This window comes from Pundamilia nyererei, unplaced genomic scaffold (assembly GCF_000239375.1).
Source record: "Pundamilia nyererei isolate P.nyererei 1_Seehausen unplaced genomic scaffold, PunNye1.0 scaffold00019, whole genome shotgun sequence".
Taxonomy (NCBI): domain Eukaryota; kingdom Metazoa; phylum Chordata; class Actinopteri; order Cichliformes; family Cichlidae; genus Pundamilia; species Pundamilia nyererei.
The window spans coordinates 4,257,902-4,270,511 of NW_005187420.1; the positions used below are offsets into that span (position 1 = coordinate 4,257,902).

The 12,610-nt window shown below is 49.5% G+C and overlaps 2 protein-coding genes across 2 annotated transcripts in view; both read left to right on the forward strand.

The window, feature by feature from the left end:
* tpcn2 (two pore segment channel 2) overlaps window positions 1-6,682 on the forward strand; it is a 19,561-nt gene extending 12,879 nt beyond the window's left edge. Inside the window, exons 13-25 of the mRNA XM_005726410.1 lie at window positions 209-298; window positions 423-542; window positions 657-716; window positions 1,154-1,282; window positions 1,454-1,503; window positions 1,678-1,777; window positions 3,433-3,504; window positions 3,581-3,651; window positions 3,749-3,854; window positions 4,100-4,182; window positions 4,274-4,355; window positions 4,825-4,916; window positions 5,003-6,682. Coding sequence (XP_005726467.1) covers window positions 209-298; window positions 423-542; window positions 657-716; window positions 1,154-1,282; window positions 1,454-1,503; window positions 1,678-1,777; window positions 3,433-3,504; window positions 3,581-3,651; window positions 3,749-3,854; window positions 4,100-4,182; window positions 4,274-4,355; window positions 4,825-4,916; window positions 5,003-5,081 — 1,134 coding nt within the window. The 3' untranslated portion in view covers window positions 5,082-6,682. The remainder of the gene's footprint in view (window positions 1-208; window positions 299-422; window positions 543-656; window positions 717-1,153; window positions 1,283-1,453; window positions 1,504-1,677; window positions 1,778-3,432; window positions 3,505-3,580; window positions 3,652-3,748; window positions 3,855-4,099; window positions 4,183-4,273; window positions 4,356-4,824; window positions 4,917-5,002) is intronic.
* Window positions 6,683-7,423: 741 nt separating this feature from the next.
* Window positions 7,424-10,681, forward strand: pop4 (POP4 homolog, ribonuclease P/MRP subunit). The gene is made up of 7 exons (XM_005726411.2): window positions 7,424-7,575; window positions 8,414-8,469; window positions 8,704-8,927; window positions 9,004-9,081; window positions 9,161-9,222; window positions 9,827-9,928; window positions 10,149-10,681. Exons 1-7 carry the CDS (start codon window positions 7,569-7,571, stop codon window positions 10,283-10,285), a joined length of 666 nt encoding a protein of 221 aa, XP_005726468.1. The 5' UTR covers window positions 7,424-7,568; the 3' UTR covers window positions 10,286-10,681.
* The last annotated feature ends 1,929 nt before the right edge of the window (window positions 10,682-12,610 follow it).

The following is a 12,610-nucleotide window of genomic DNA, read 5'->3' on the forward strand; positions in this document are numbered from 1 at the left end:
CACCGACCCTCTGCATGTCTCCTTCACTACATCCACGAACCTCCTCTGAGGTCTTCCTCTCCTCCTCCTGCCAGCAGCTTCATCTTCGTCATCATTGGGCCGATATATCCCCTCTCCCTCCTCTGCACACGTGCAGACCCTCTCAGCCTGTCTTCAGTTGGACCTCCTGAAAGCCTTTAACATGTCTCCATGTATTCTTCCTCTTCAGGTGGCGCAGCAGTACGAAGACGTCGGCTTCATGGATCGAGAACAGTTCACCAAGATCTTTGATGAACTTGATAAAGACTGCATCAAGGAGGTAGAAGCGGGGCCCAGACGTGCTCAGCATTACATCTCAGAGACTGTGTCTGACTGTGTGTGTGTGTGTGTGTGTGTGTGTGTGTGTGTGTGTGTGTGTGTGTGTGTGTGTGTGTGTGTTTCAGCACCCTCCTCTGCCTCAGTACAGCTCTCCCACCCTGCAGAAACTCCAGCTGATCTTCAGTCACTACTATCTCATTTTGTTTGGAAACGCTGTGGCTCTGGCCAATGTAGTGTGTATATGTGTAAGTAACACACACACACACACACACACACCGAGCGGGTCAGCCTGTTGTAACATCAACTCTGTGTGTGTGTGTGTGTGTGTGTGTGTGTCTGCCTGTGTGTGTGTGTTTCAGACTGTCCTGGTGTTGAACTCTGAGAAGTCCACAGCAGAGAGAGACAACTTTGTCTTGGAGGTGAAACAGTCGCACTCACTGTGTGAATGACTTAATGTAAGCGTTGTTAATGACATCATGTGACCAATAATATGGCAGCTGTGAGGTCACTGTACTAACAGACCGCCCGTGAAGGCGGAGCTCCAGATTATTGATTAGCAAGTATCTGCTCAGCTGCAGAGGTCAGACTGTCACAAGGACCTGAAATCTCGTCTCATTGATTGTTTTGGATGCGTGACTGCAGTAAACTCACTGACAGACATTTGCTGCCATCGCTTAAGTCGACTTGTTATTAGCATTAATCTAAAACTGCATTTTTAAGGGACGCTAAGTTAGTATAGTTACAGATACACTGCAGGACTTTCATCACAGGGTCAGAGTTTGGACTTCCTCTCCAAAGGATGAGTTATTCAAACTTCAGCAATGAGCGGATGTGACTCTCCCTGATCTCCCCTCAGATCATCAACCTGTGCTTCATCCTCTACTACCTGTTTGAAATGTGTGTGAAGATCTTTGCGTTCGGCTGGCAGGGCTACCTGTCCTACAGGAACAACATCTTCGACGGCTTCCTCACCGTCCTGTTGTTGGTAAACTCATCTGATTAAAGTTTTCCAGCTTTTTTAAACACAGTTTTTGGCAGTTTGCCGTCTATTCTCCAAATCTGTGACATCGCAGTCATTTGATTGGTCAATTTCATTAGTAACGACGCTGCAGGAACCACACTGGGAGGGTAATTTGTGTCCCCTGCTTCCTTTCAGGCCCTGCAGATCACCATTTTTATCAGCTACAGGCTTCCGTATTCTCAGTGGTGAGTTCATGTCTGTTTAATTCAGCTTTGTGCCTTTTGTGTGTTTCTGTGGGGGAAGTCCCACTCGAGTCCAGCGAATGAGTGAAAATCATCTCCAGCGTCTCTCTTCATGTGTAACACTGATCAAACATATCAAGACACGCGTGTTTTAGAAATGCTGACCTCTGACCGCAGGGAGCCCTCCGCTCACGGCGTGCTGTCGCTGTGGGAGATGATCCGTCTGGTCAACCTGCTGATTGTTTTCCGCTTCCTGCGCATCATCCCGGACATCAAGGTACGATCCCAGATTCAAACACGTCGTCTGTCAGAGTTTGACGAATCATATCCAAACACTGTTTTCACAGTTTCACTTGGAAGGTCGGAGAAAAATATATAAATGCTTTTATGTGACAGTCAGGTCATGTTTATGTGTGAGTCAGCGTCAGCAAGAGTCTCGCTGCTTCTTACATCCTTACATCACCTGTTTCACCATCGAGCTTCATCGGCTTTTCAAAAAGTGAGAACAATCCAGTCCCAGCTGCAAAACGTTGGGACGCTCCCATAAACTCAGGTTTTATTAACAGTGCAACACAGAAAACAGAGAAACGAAGAAAACGTGCCGATCAGAGCTCATTTTGAATTGGAGGCCGATTTGGAACAAAACCAGTCTGTGGAGCTCCTCAGTCCTCCAGCTCATCGCAGTCCAAGGAGCTCGGAAACAGAAGCGTCCGGACCTCTTTAACTTTCTTAAATACGTTTCTTCACTTCAAAGAGCAGCGATTGGTGGAGAGTCACAGATTTAAGCCCTGTGGGCGTCGCCAAGAGGGCCGTGGACCCCCTGTGGATCCTCTACCTCAGGGGTGGGCAACTCCAGGCCTCGAGTGCCGGGGTCCTGCAGGTTTTAGATCTCACCCTGGGTCAACACACCTGGAGAACTTCAAGTTATGTTGAGGAGGTGTTGAGGTCATTTAGCCATCAGCTGTGTTGGATCAAGGACGCATCTAAAACCTGCAGGTCACCGGCACTCGAGGCCTGGAGTTGCCCACCCTGCTCTACCCAATCACACGAGCCAAGGTGTGAAAACGGGTGCAGGTCACAATCAGCCAGGGTTTCAGGTGAAACCTAACCACACCCTATCATGTGACTTAGTGAGGTCACATGGCCCAGGATGCGAGTGGGCGTTGCCACATCTGGGAAGGATCTCAGGCTAGATTTCAGATGGCACATAGTTGGTGTCATTTGGACTCGTGTGAAGAAACACCAACATATCACTGCCGTGCTTGCTTCCCTTCAGTGGCTTCCAGTGCGTTTTACAGTTAAAGTCAAAATCTTTGACGTATAAAGTGCTGCTTGGCCGGACTATTCGTCTGACCTGCTGCAGCTTTACACGCCCTCTAGAGCGCTTCGATCAAGCGATCGCCTGCTCCTTACCTCACATAAGTCGAGGCTGGTTCCTAGAGGAGATCGGGCATTTGCGGTTGTGGTTGTACCTCTCCACGTTAGAAAGGCCCGACTGTCACTCTGTTTAAATCGCATCTTAAAACATATTTTTTTACTCTGGCTTTTGAAACTTCTTTTAATTTTCTTACTGTCGTCGTCGTCGATGTCATTGTTTAACTGTTACTCTGTGCAGCACTTTGTCAGCTCCCTGTTATTAAACGTGCTTTATAAATAAATGAAATGAAACCATCTGTCCTCTCTGTCCAACATGTGGACACTGGTGTGAGGACGCCACATGTTGGACAGAGAGGACGGTTCTAAAGAGTGAAAGAAGCGTCCATGTCCGCTGTGAACGCCAGCAGTCTGAGAATCAACAACAGTTTTTAGCGATTTCAAATAATCGTCCTGCGTTCCACACGCGGCAGCTTTAAAACATGCACTTCCTGCACAAAGGAAACAGCAAACGCAGTGACTCCTCCCACTCAGTCTGCACGTTGCTCTGTTCTGCAGCTCATGGCTCTGGTTGCCAGCACGCTGTTGGACCTGGTGAAGAACCTGCGAGCGTTCGCGGGGATCCTGGTGGTGAGTGATGTCAGCGTGGGCGGGTCAGCTGATGTGCTGTGAATCTAAAAGCTGCTGACGTGCTGTTTGCGTGCAGGTGGTGTACTACGTGTTTGCTGTGTTTGGGATCTGGCTCTTCGAGGGCGCCATTAAACCTCCTGACTCCAGGTAAGAAGTCTTCTCTGTCTGAGCACGCTGAGACGTAAACTGGGACGTGTTGATGAATAAATCGTAAAGTTCAGTTTCGTGTCGTTCTGCGTGTCAGTGTGCCGACCAACACCTCCATGGAGAACATCACCTCCAACTTCAGCGTGGCGTGCGGCACCTACGAGCAGCTCGAGTATTGGCCCAACAACTTCGACGACTTTGGCGTGAGTCACACCTGGATGAGTGCAGACGGCCTCTCGCCTGAACCTGAGGTTCAGCGTCTCTGTCCTCGGTCAGAGGATTTGCTATCTGACGAGGATGTCTCTGAGGATTCTGGGACTGCATTTCTAGTTTTCTCTGAACTTGTTGTGTTTAAATAAAAACGGTTTTCTTTCAGTGAGCCTGCTCACGGCTCAGTTAGAGGCTCTGGGATTAAAACGTGCTGAAGCATCTGTCCTCCCTCTCTCAGGCTGCCATCATTTTACTCTACGACGTCATGATCGTCAACAACTGGCAGGCCTTCATCGACGCCTACAGCAGATACACCACAGAGTAAGAAACCGGTTTAAGCCCAGCGGCGTAATTATGGTGGTTACTGCCAGGATGATGATGATGATGATGATGATGATGATTTGTTTCCCAGGTGGTCCAAGATCTACTTCGTGTGTTGGTGGCTCATCTCGTCGGTCATGTGGGTCAACTTGTTCGTGGCGCTCATCTTAGAGGTGAGAGACTCGCTCGATGCAGGCGCCCCCTGAACCAGGTGTCGGATACGAAGGTCGGCGGCAGGAAGTGAGAGAGAGCCAGCTGAAAGTGTCGGGGCCGACTCGGCGTTCTTCTTAATCAGAAAGAGTCTTTAGGACATCCTGATAATAACAACATTGACGTAAATGAGAAGGAATCGGCGGCGTTCCCGACTGTGACACTTCTGTAAGAAAGCTCAGAAATGTTGGACATCCTCGTTTCTTCAGACAGCTCAGGTTACACGGCCGCAGCAGTTTAAAGGTTCCTGTTTCGCCTGCAGGAGCTCGTTTTAAACGAGCTTCTCTTCCTGGTGACGATCAGATTGATTCTTTCTAAATGCCTGAGGCCACGTGTCCCGCTGTGATCTGCACAGGCCGCTTGTAAACGTTTGTTCGCGGTTTTCCAGTTTTTTGCTTTGAGGCTCTGACGTGTGTCTTTCTGTCCTAACAGAACTTCATCTACAAGTGGGACCGCAGTCACAGCTGCTCTGTGACGGATGTGGAGAGGATCAGATATGAAACCTCGGTTCAGCTCATATTCAGGTGGGAATTTGTTATTTATTGCATTTCAGTGCTTGACAAACCGGAGTCCGCGCTCACTGCCTGCCGTGGGTCCCGTGTCTCTGCAGGGAGCAGATCCAGGAGCCCACAGAGGAGGAGTTGGTGTGCCAGCTGCACCAGCATCCACACTTACAGCTGCAGTGGTGACGGCGGCGCCCTGCGAGGCTCTGCCGCCAGTTCATTTTTAAGTTCCTGTAAAACATTAAATGCAAAACGCCCGCTGAGTCCAGCTTGAATCCCACTTCTGAGTATTTCCAAGTCAAAGCCCTGCAGTCCCGTCCTGTTCTGAGAAACGCCTGCGTTCGTTTAAATCAAACCGAAATCACAAAAAGCTGCGGCTCGCCTTTAAAAGCTGCCAGAACAAACTGAAGCGTGAGCAGCTGCGGCTTTTAATTGGCCGACCGGCGCTGAGCAGAGCTGAAAGCACAGACCCAACGGCAGCGCGAGTCCATCAGATTTGCATGCAGACAAACGGCCAATCAAATCCAAGAACACCGTCTCATCAAACCGGCGCTGTAGCCTCCAGGAGACGCGGGTCTCCGTTCTCTGCAGACTGAAACCACCTGACGGAGTTACGCAGCGCACACATTCAGCTTTACTTCAGACTTTAGTGTGAAATCCTCGCCGACGCGCGCAGGCTCAGGTCAGAGGTCACTTTAGGGAAACGCAAACCGCACGTCTGCTCTGCAGCGCTGTTCACTCATCGAGTTCAGGGCGGAGCCAGAGGCTGACACCTTTCACGTGTTAGGATGATGACATCACAGATCACTGCAGGTTCACAAAAGCACGTCTTTCTACTCTTTCTGAGCCAAACATTAGACGGAGACATGTCTCCATCACTGCGAGACGCCGAGCAGATGGTGATGACGTCTGGGCTGATCTCTGCTGTGAGTCCAGCTGTGGAGATGTCAGGACGCCATGTCCCCACGCGTGGACAGAAACATCAGTTCTCGGGTTTTTGTGAAGGTCCAAGTGTCTCAGATCTGTTCTAAGAAAGGAGGGAGACGTCTGCCAAACTGATACACAGCAGCTACGGGAGCACGTTTATTTACAACCCTCTTAATCTGCAAATAGAGACGCGAGCTGCAGGGACCGGCTCGTCCCACAGGTCCGTGTTTCCTGACTGTCTTAGCGATGCGTGTCGTCTGTGGACACTCGCAGCCTGAGCTGCTGAAGCTTTCCTCACTTCCTGCTCTGACCTCGTCATCAGCAGCGACAGACACATCAGAGGAAAATGTTGCAGGTCGGCTGGAGTCACTGGGCGCCTGCAGCTCGGGTTCATCGAGACGTTTAACACAGAAGCGCTGCCGTGTGCACAGGAAGGACATCATGCCCGAGCTGCAGCGTCGTTCTTTAGAGGTTTCCGCTTCGTTCGACTCGTCGGTGCCACGTTTGTGGGGTTTCCCCTCGTGTGAAGGACAAATTGTCCAGGAAACACCTGAAAGCAGTGACCTGTCTGAGACTTTTTGTCTGTCAGGAAATAAAAAAGTTGTTTTTCTTGGAACGACACCAGATCTGATCTCTGCTGTGTTTCTGGCCCGAGGCTGAGCGTCGCAGAGTTTTCCCTGAAACCTGACATCAGACAAACACACGGCCGAGCCATGATTTCTGCTGTATGTGGCGTTCAGGGCGTGTTCTGAGAGTTTAGTGGTGCAGAGCTGCTACCTCTGAGGGTAAAAAGGGAAAAACTCACTTTTTGTATGAATGTCCCAGAAACAGATTTGAAATAAATATTTTTCTGAAACTCAGACGTCTCTCGTGTTTCCGTTCACTCCATCAGCTCGCTGTAGTGTCCAGCTCAATATTTTTATGTCCTCTGAATCTCATGACACTTATTCAGTAATAACAATTATTATTGTAATGATCCTGTAAAATGCTCTTTTCTGCATCAGTTTGTGGTGGAAGCGTCTGAACATAGTCAGCATCTACCTGCAGCTTTCCCAACTCTGATGTGTTTCTGTAAACGTCCCCTCCACCCTCTCTGTGAGCTCCACCTGCTCTCATAGAGCTGCATGTAGTAAAACGGGACAAAGAGCCTCTGCTGCAGTCCTGTTCTTATTAAATCTCTTTAATGTTTGCGTATGAACAACGAGGGCTTCAGTCCGCACAGAGACTGAACAACAAATGTGTGGAAGCGATCCGGCCTCGGGTCTCACAGCAGAAGTGTTTGCCTCCTGCTGAAGCTCTCAAACATCTGCTCCACACTCAGCAGCTGCCAGCTCCACGAAGATCTGCTGCAGGTTTCTGTGGAAGTGTCACAGCAGAAAAACGGAGCAAGATCAGTGGTGAACGGGAAGGACGAACGGAGCTTTAAGAAACAGGAAAAGCCGCTGATGCAGAGGTAAAACGGAGACCGTGACGTCATATTTTCACAATAACGAGCGAGATGACAAAAAACAGGAAATATTTAAGTTTAATAGACAAAATAAATAAAACTGCGATAACCGGAAAAAATGTCCGAGAACTTTTACTGTTGAGCAGCAGGGGGCGCTGTGCGCGCGCCAGCGGCCGCTTCATCCTCTAAATACGTGACGAAGAAGAGCGACGCGGAAGTGAGCCGGGCAGTGCTGATAACACGCGTGTCGTGGAGTTTCTTCGTCGATCCTCAGAGGAGATCGGCTCAGGTCTGCGACCATGGAGGGTGAGTGAGCTGAGCGCGTGAGCACACACCTGGACACGGACTCGGTGGGAGGAGGGGCTCTCCTCCGGTCCGAGCTTCGCTTCTGTCCGGTCGGTTGCGTCTCTGGGGGGGGGGGCGTGTTTCCTGAGGAGAGGCTCGCGTGTAATTAATGTGACGTCATCACTTTTGAGTAGCACGTGGAGACCTGTAACAACGTGTTTACATCCACCATTTCCTCCTTAATGCAGCTGTGCTGACCACAGAAGCCCCGCCCCCGAGGAAAAAGCTCTCCTCACATTTACGGGGATCAAAACCAAACTCATGTTTTTCCCTAATGAAGCTAAAAACTGCTCCAGCTGCGACCAGCGGAGGAGGTGGAGGTCAGGAGGCTCTCCACCTGTGTGTGGAGCGGAGGGTCTGCGTGTTCCTCCCTGCTATCATCCACTCGTCAGCCTCCAGGTGTGACAGGTGTGACTACATCACAGGCTAAACGGACTGTCACAGCGAAATTGGACTAAACCTGTTTTATGTAACTGCAGGGAGGTGAGCTCCACCTTTACAGGAACGTTTCCTGAACGTCTCCACCTGTGGATTCAGTCAGGTCACAGGTCACCTTTTATAAAAATAAAATCCCACGGCATCGTGAGAAAGTTAGACGCTCGAGTTACCTGATTCATGAAGGAATCAAAGGTTCTGCCAAACTGGCGCAGAAGCTTCATCTTTTTATTTTAGTCAAACATTTTTATATGCGTCCATTACTTTGGACGTGTGTCCCCCCCCTTGAGGCGTGTCCTCTGTCGTTCCCGCCCCTCTGTGTGCTTCAGCGCCTCAGTGACGCGTGTCTGTGTCCTCTCCACAGAAGGTCTGGTTCGAGCCCCTATTCCTCGTGAGCTGGTGGACGTTCTTGGTGTTGAGGTAAGCGGACGCTCGGGTGTTTCATCCACACGCTGTCTGAAGAAAGCGAGGAGGTTTTGCAGCTCCGCCCTCAGGATTTAATGGGACAGCCAGTAGCCGTCCTTTAGATAAAAGTCAGCAAACTGTCCTTCATGTTCTGTGCTGAGCGATGACTTCACTCGTGCTGGCTCTGCCAAACACGCCGTTTGCCTCGTGACTCTTTAATAATCACCTGACGTCAAATATCTTTGTCAGCCTCAGAGCAGCTTCAAAGCGAAGGCCTTCACCGAGGCGTTCCTGAAGAACAGCATTCAGCAGCCCAGACGCCACGACCTGCAGGACATGCTGAGCCATAAAGCCGTGATCCTCGGCTACCGCCGGCCCAAGAAGGAGCGGAGGAAGAGCGCCAAGGCCCGAGGGCTGAACGCACGGCAGAAGAGGGAGCTGAAGGTCTTCCAGATCAAGCCTGAACACCAGAGGTTGGTGAGAAACCCTCCACCTGCTCCTCCACCTGCTCCTCCTCCTGCATCACTGTCTTTGTCCTCCTCGCTGCAGATACCAGCTTTTCCTTCCTCTGCATGAACTCTGGAGACGGTACATCATCGACCTGTGCGGGGGATTGAAGCCGACGAGGTAAATCGGCGTCCTCGACAGCTGCTTGTCCAGATGTTTGTCCTGCTCTCGCTGAGTCCTCATCCTGATGTTTTCACAGCAATCCACAGGTTGTGCAGCAGAAGCTCCTGAAGGCGGATTTCCACGGAGCCATCCTCACAGGTACTCTTCTTCTTCGTCTTCTTTCATTTGTAGCAGAAAACTCAGGAATGTAAAAAGTCAGTGTTCCAGGCGTCCTGTGCCATCCCCAGTCATCGTTTTGGTCTGAAATGAAGTTTGTGGTTAAGACGACTTTTGGCCTCGTTCACGTCAGTAAGTCTGCTCCTCTCCGAGCGCCATGAGTCCCAGAGGTGCTGACCTCTGGAGCCTCGAGAGGAGGTAAGAGTGCTGGCCTCCTCTGGAAGTACTCTTTAACCTCACTGCTTTCCTGAGGACACGAGTCTTCTCAGGAACATTGTTGTTCTCAGATGTTCATAACCGCGTGAACAGCTGTGAGCGCGCTCGCTGTGGTACCTGAAGCTCCTGGTTTCCTTCTTTACTCTCCAAACAGGCCGAGTCAGTTTTGATGCTTAGCATGAAATCATCTGGAAGTTTAAATTGATATAGTATTTACTGCAGCAGCATGTTTGAACTGTTTGAGCTGCTCACTGCAAGCCTCTTTGCAGCCCCCCCAGCTCCTGGTTTTCCTGCTGCTGCAGAGACTGAAACCTACTAACACGCGTGTGGGCTCGTGCAACATGACAGTCTGTTCTTGTCCCCGCTGCAGTGGTGCGGTCCAAGTGTCCGTCTTATGTGGGGACGTCTGGGATTCTGCTGCAAGAGTTCAAACACGTCTTCAAGATCATCACCAGAGACGACAAACTGAAAGGTTAGGAGTGTGTGAGTCTCTCCGTGTGTTGGTTTGTGTGGATGTGAGTCAGTGACACACAGTGGCGGGCTGACTGTTACAGATGAATACGATGGTGTAATTGTTTGAATGTGGTCTGGAAGAGGATGTGTTACGGCTGAAGACAGGAAGTGAAGGTGCGTGTGCAGTAATGAATCTGCTTCATCAGATTTAAACGTGGTTTCCTGCTTCGGCCCCTCAGTGATCCCAAAGAGGAACAGCGTGTTTGCAGTGGAGATCAACGGCTTCGTCTCGCACATCTACGGCAGCAAGTTTGAGTATCGAGCCGGCGAACGCGCCGCCAAGAAGTTCAAAGTGAAAGGAACCATCGACCTGTGAGAGCTTACAGCTGCCGCCCCCACAGGCCGTCGCAGGAGCTGCAGCCAGCGACGGCCGGAGTAAATGCGCACACCTCGGCTCCGCTCCAGCTTCACAAAGCTCGAGGAAAAAATGAGGTTTGGACTGAGGTGTCTCACACAAAGCTGCAGCTGTGCAGTCAGAGAGACGCCGCCTCCCCCATCTGCTGTTACAGGAACTGTTATGTAAACCCTGCAGCTGATTTGGCGTCACCATACCTGTGAGAAGCTGAGTGCAGACGCTCGCCGCCTGTGCAGAGCGCCGGGATTAAAGAAATGGAACGCTTCCTGTAAACTGATCCCGGCGTTCCTGCTGCGAGCCGATCTGAGTTTTATATTTCTGTGACGTTGACACAAAGTTTTCTTTGTTTCATTTAAACAGAATAAAATCATTGGCCTGTTATTGGTGTCGACCCTCATTAACCTCAGCAGCTGTTGTCCCGTGGACACACAGCTGCACACATCAGCCGTGTCTGCTCTGCTGATTTTACCAGGGGAGGAGATCCCGTGTGGGTCGTGGGAAAGATTGGAAGCATTTTGAGTCTGATGTGGTGACGGCTGCACAGGTAACTCGCAGGAAAACCTGCTTGACAGCATTCAGGACAGTTTTTATTCAGCTGTCTGTTTTTCTGTGAAGCTGTGGAAAAGTTCATGAGGGGACGTGGACTCAGAGGACATGTACCGCCTCCTCACTTTTCATCCAGTTCATACGACCGTCAGTGTGACCTGTGTCTCGTTTTCAGTCACAGTAACATGGCTGAGATGATCATTGCTCCTAAAAACCACGGGCTGGATTCTCTCTTAACCTCCTAGGACCTGGCGTGCACGTATGTGGACATCACATTTTGGGTTGTTTAGACTAAAACACAAAATGTTGCCGCTGTTCTATCAAAATTTGAAACAAATGTCCTCTCATGTGGATCTCATTTTTCTCAGAAACAAAAATCAGGTTCAAAACAAAAAAAATCAGGTAATTCTTTGGGACTCGATGAATGTATGTGTGTATGAAATGCATGCAATGAAAGAGTTCGGGTCTTAGGAGGTTAAAGGTGCAGAAAGTTTCCTTCTGCTCGCTGCAGCCAATGAACGTCCTGATGTCGGAGCCGAGCAGGAGCAGAGCCGTTCACGTTTTCAGGGATTAAATGAACGTAAACATCTGGAATCATTATTTGAAGATTCTGTTTTTAACAGCTGGTGTCTGATTCTTACATCTTGCTTTATATAATAGTTTATCAGAGTACATCAGGTGACGTCTCTATCAGACCTCTGTACTCAGGTTGTCCTGATCCTAAAATCTCAGCCGAGTGTGACAACACAAAGACGACAGGCAGCATTTTCACGTTTGTGTCAGGCGGCTGATGGAAAAACGACTAAATCGAGATGCTTTTAAAACATAAAGGCTAGAATAATCCGAACAACGTTAGTGGCTCTGTTTTTAGGTCGACTGACCCCTCACCTCCAACTGGTCGCAGCAGATGGCCCCGCCCCTCCCCGAGCCTGGTTCTGCCGGAGGTTTCTTCCTGTTAAAAGGGAGTTTTTCCTTCCCACTGTTGCCAGGTGCTTGCTGATAGGGGTCACATGATTGTTGGCTCCCTATCAGCTAACTGAAGCGTGTACATGACAAAAGTTTGAAGACGCTGAAAGATGTTTGAAGGTATAAAAAGAACTTTGATGTTTGTGACTGAAGCAGCGTTTGGCCATCACGCGTCCTCGCCAGAGCTGCTCGTGCACGTTTGTGAGCTGCAGCCGTCTCTGCACAGTCAGGCTTGTTTCACTCAGCTCACATCACTGACCCAGATCAAGACAGTCCCGACCTTCAGGTTTATGGCATCGGCACTTCTGTCCTGTTTACAGTAAAATACATTTACAGTGTTTCTCGCTGGGAGGGACTTTCATTTGAACGCTTGAGTCACAGAACGACTTGGCAAGAAAGCGTGATTAAGACACACATGAGATGAGATACCACTTCTCTTTAAACACCATCACGTCAGGGTTTGAATGACTCAGCTGTTGTGTTGTGTCCCTGATGTGGGGCGGTGTTTGTGTTGTTGAGCGTCGCTCTGCTGAGTCGATGTTATCAGGAACCTCTTATGTTTCTTTCTGCAAGGACGAGTTAAACATAATTTAATATTGCACAACAGCAAGAAAAGTTTCCTTCACACTCTTTGTTGTTGTTCTGTCATATAAATAAAGTCAAAACTTTATCACAGCCATCACCTTTAAAAAATGCAAATACCTCCAACTCCTAATAAAAAATAATAATAATAATAAGATGAATCCACGAAAAATTTTAAATGTGTTATATATA

What these genes read in the sequence shown, in the direction of transcription:
- pop4 (XM_005726411.2), top strand. An exon ending in ATCAAGCCTGAACACCAGAG is followed by an intron (nt 8,928 to 9,003) that starts GTTGGTGAGAAA and finishes TCCTCGCTGCAG; the next exon opens with ATACCAGCTTTTCCTTCCTC. An exon ending in CCACGGAGCCATCCTCACAG is followed by an intron (nt 9,223 to 9,826) that starts GTACTCTTCTTC and finishes TCCCCGCTGCAG; the next exon opens with TGGTGCGGTCCAAGTGTCCG.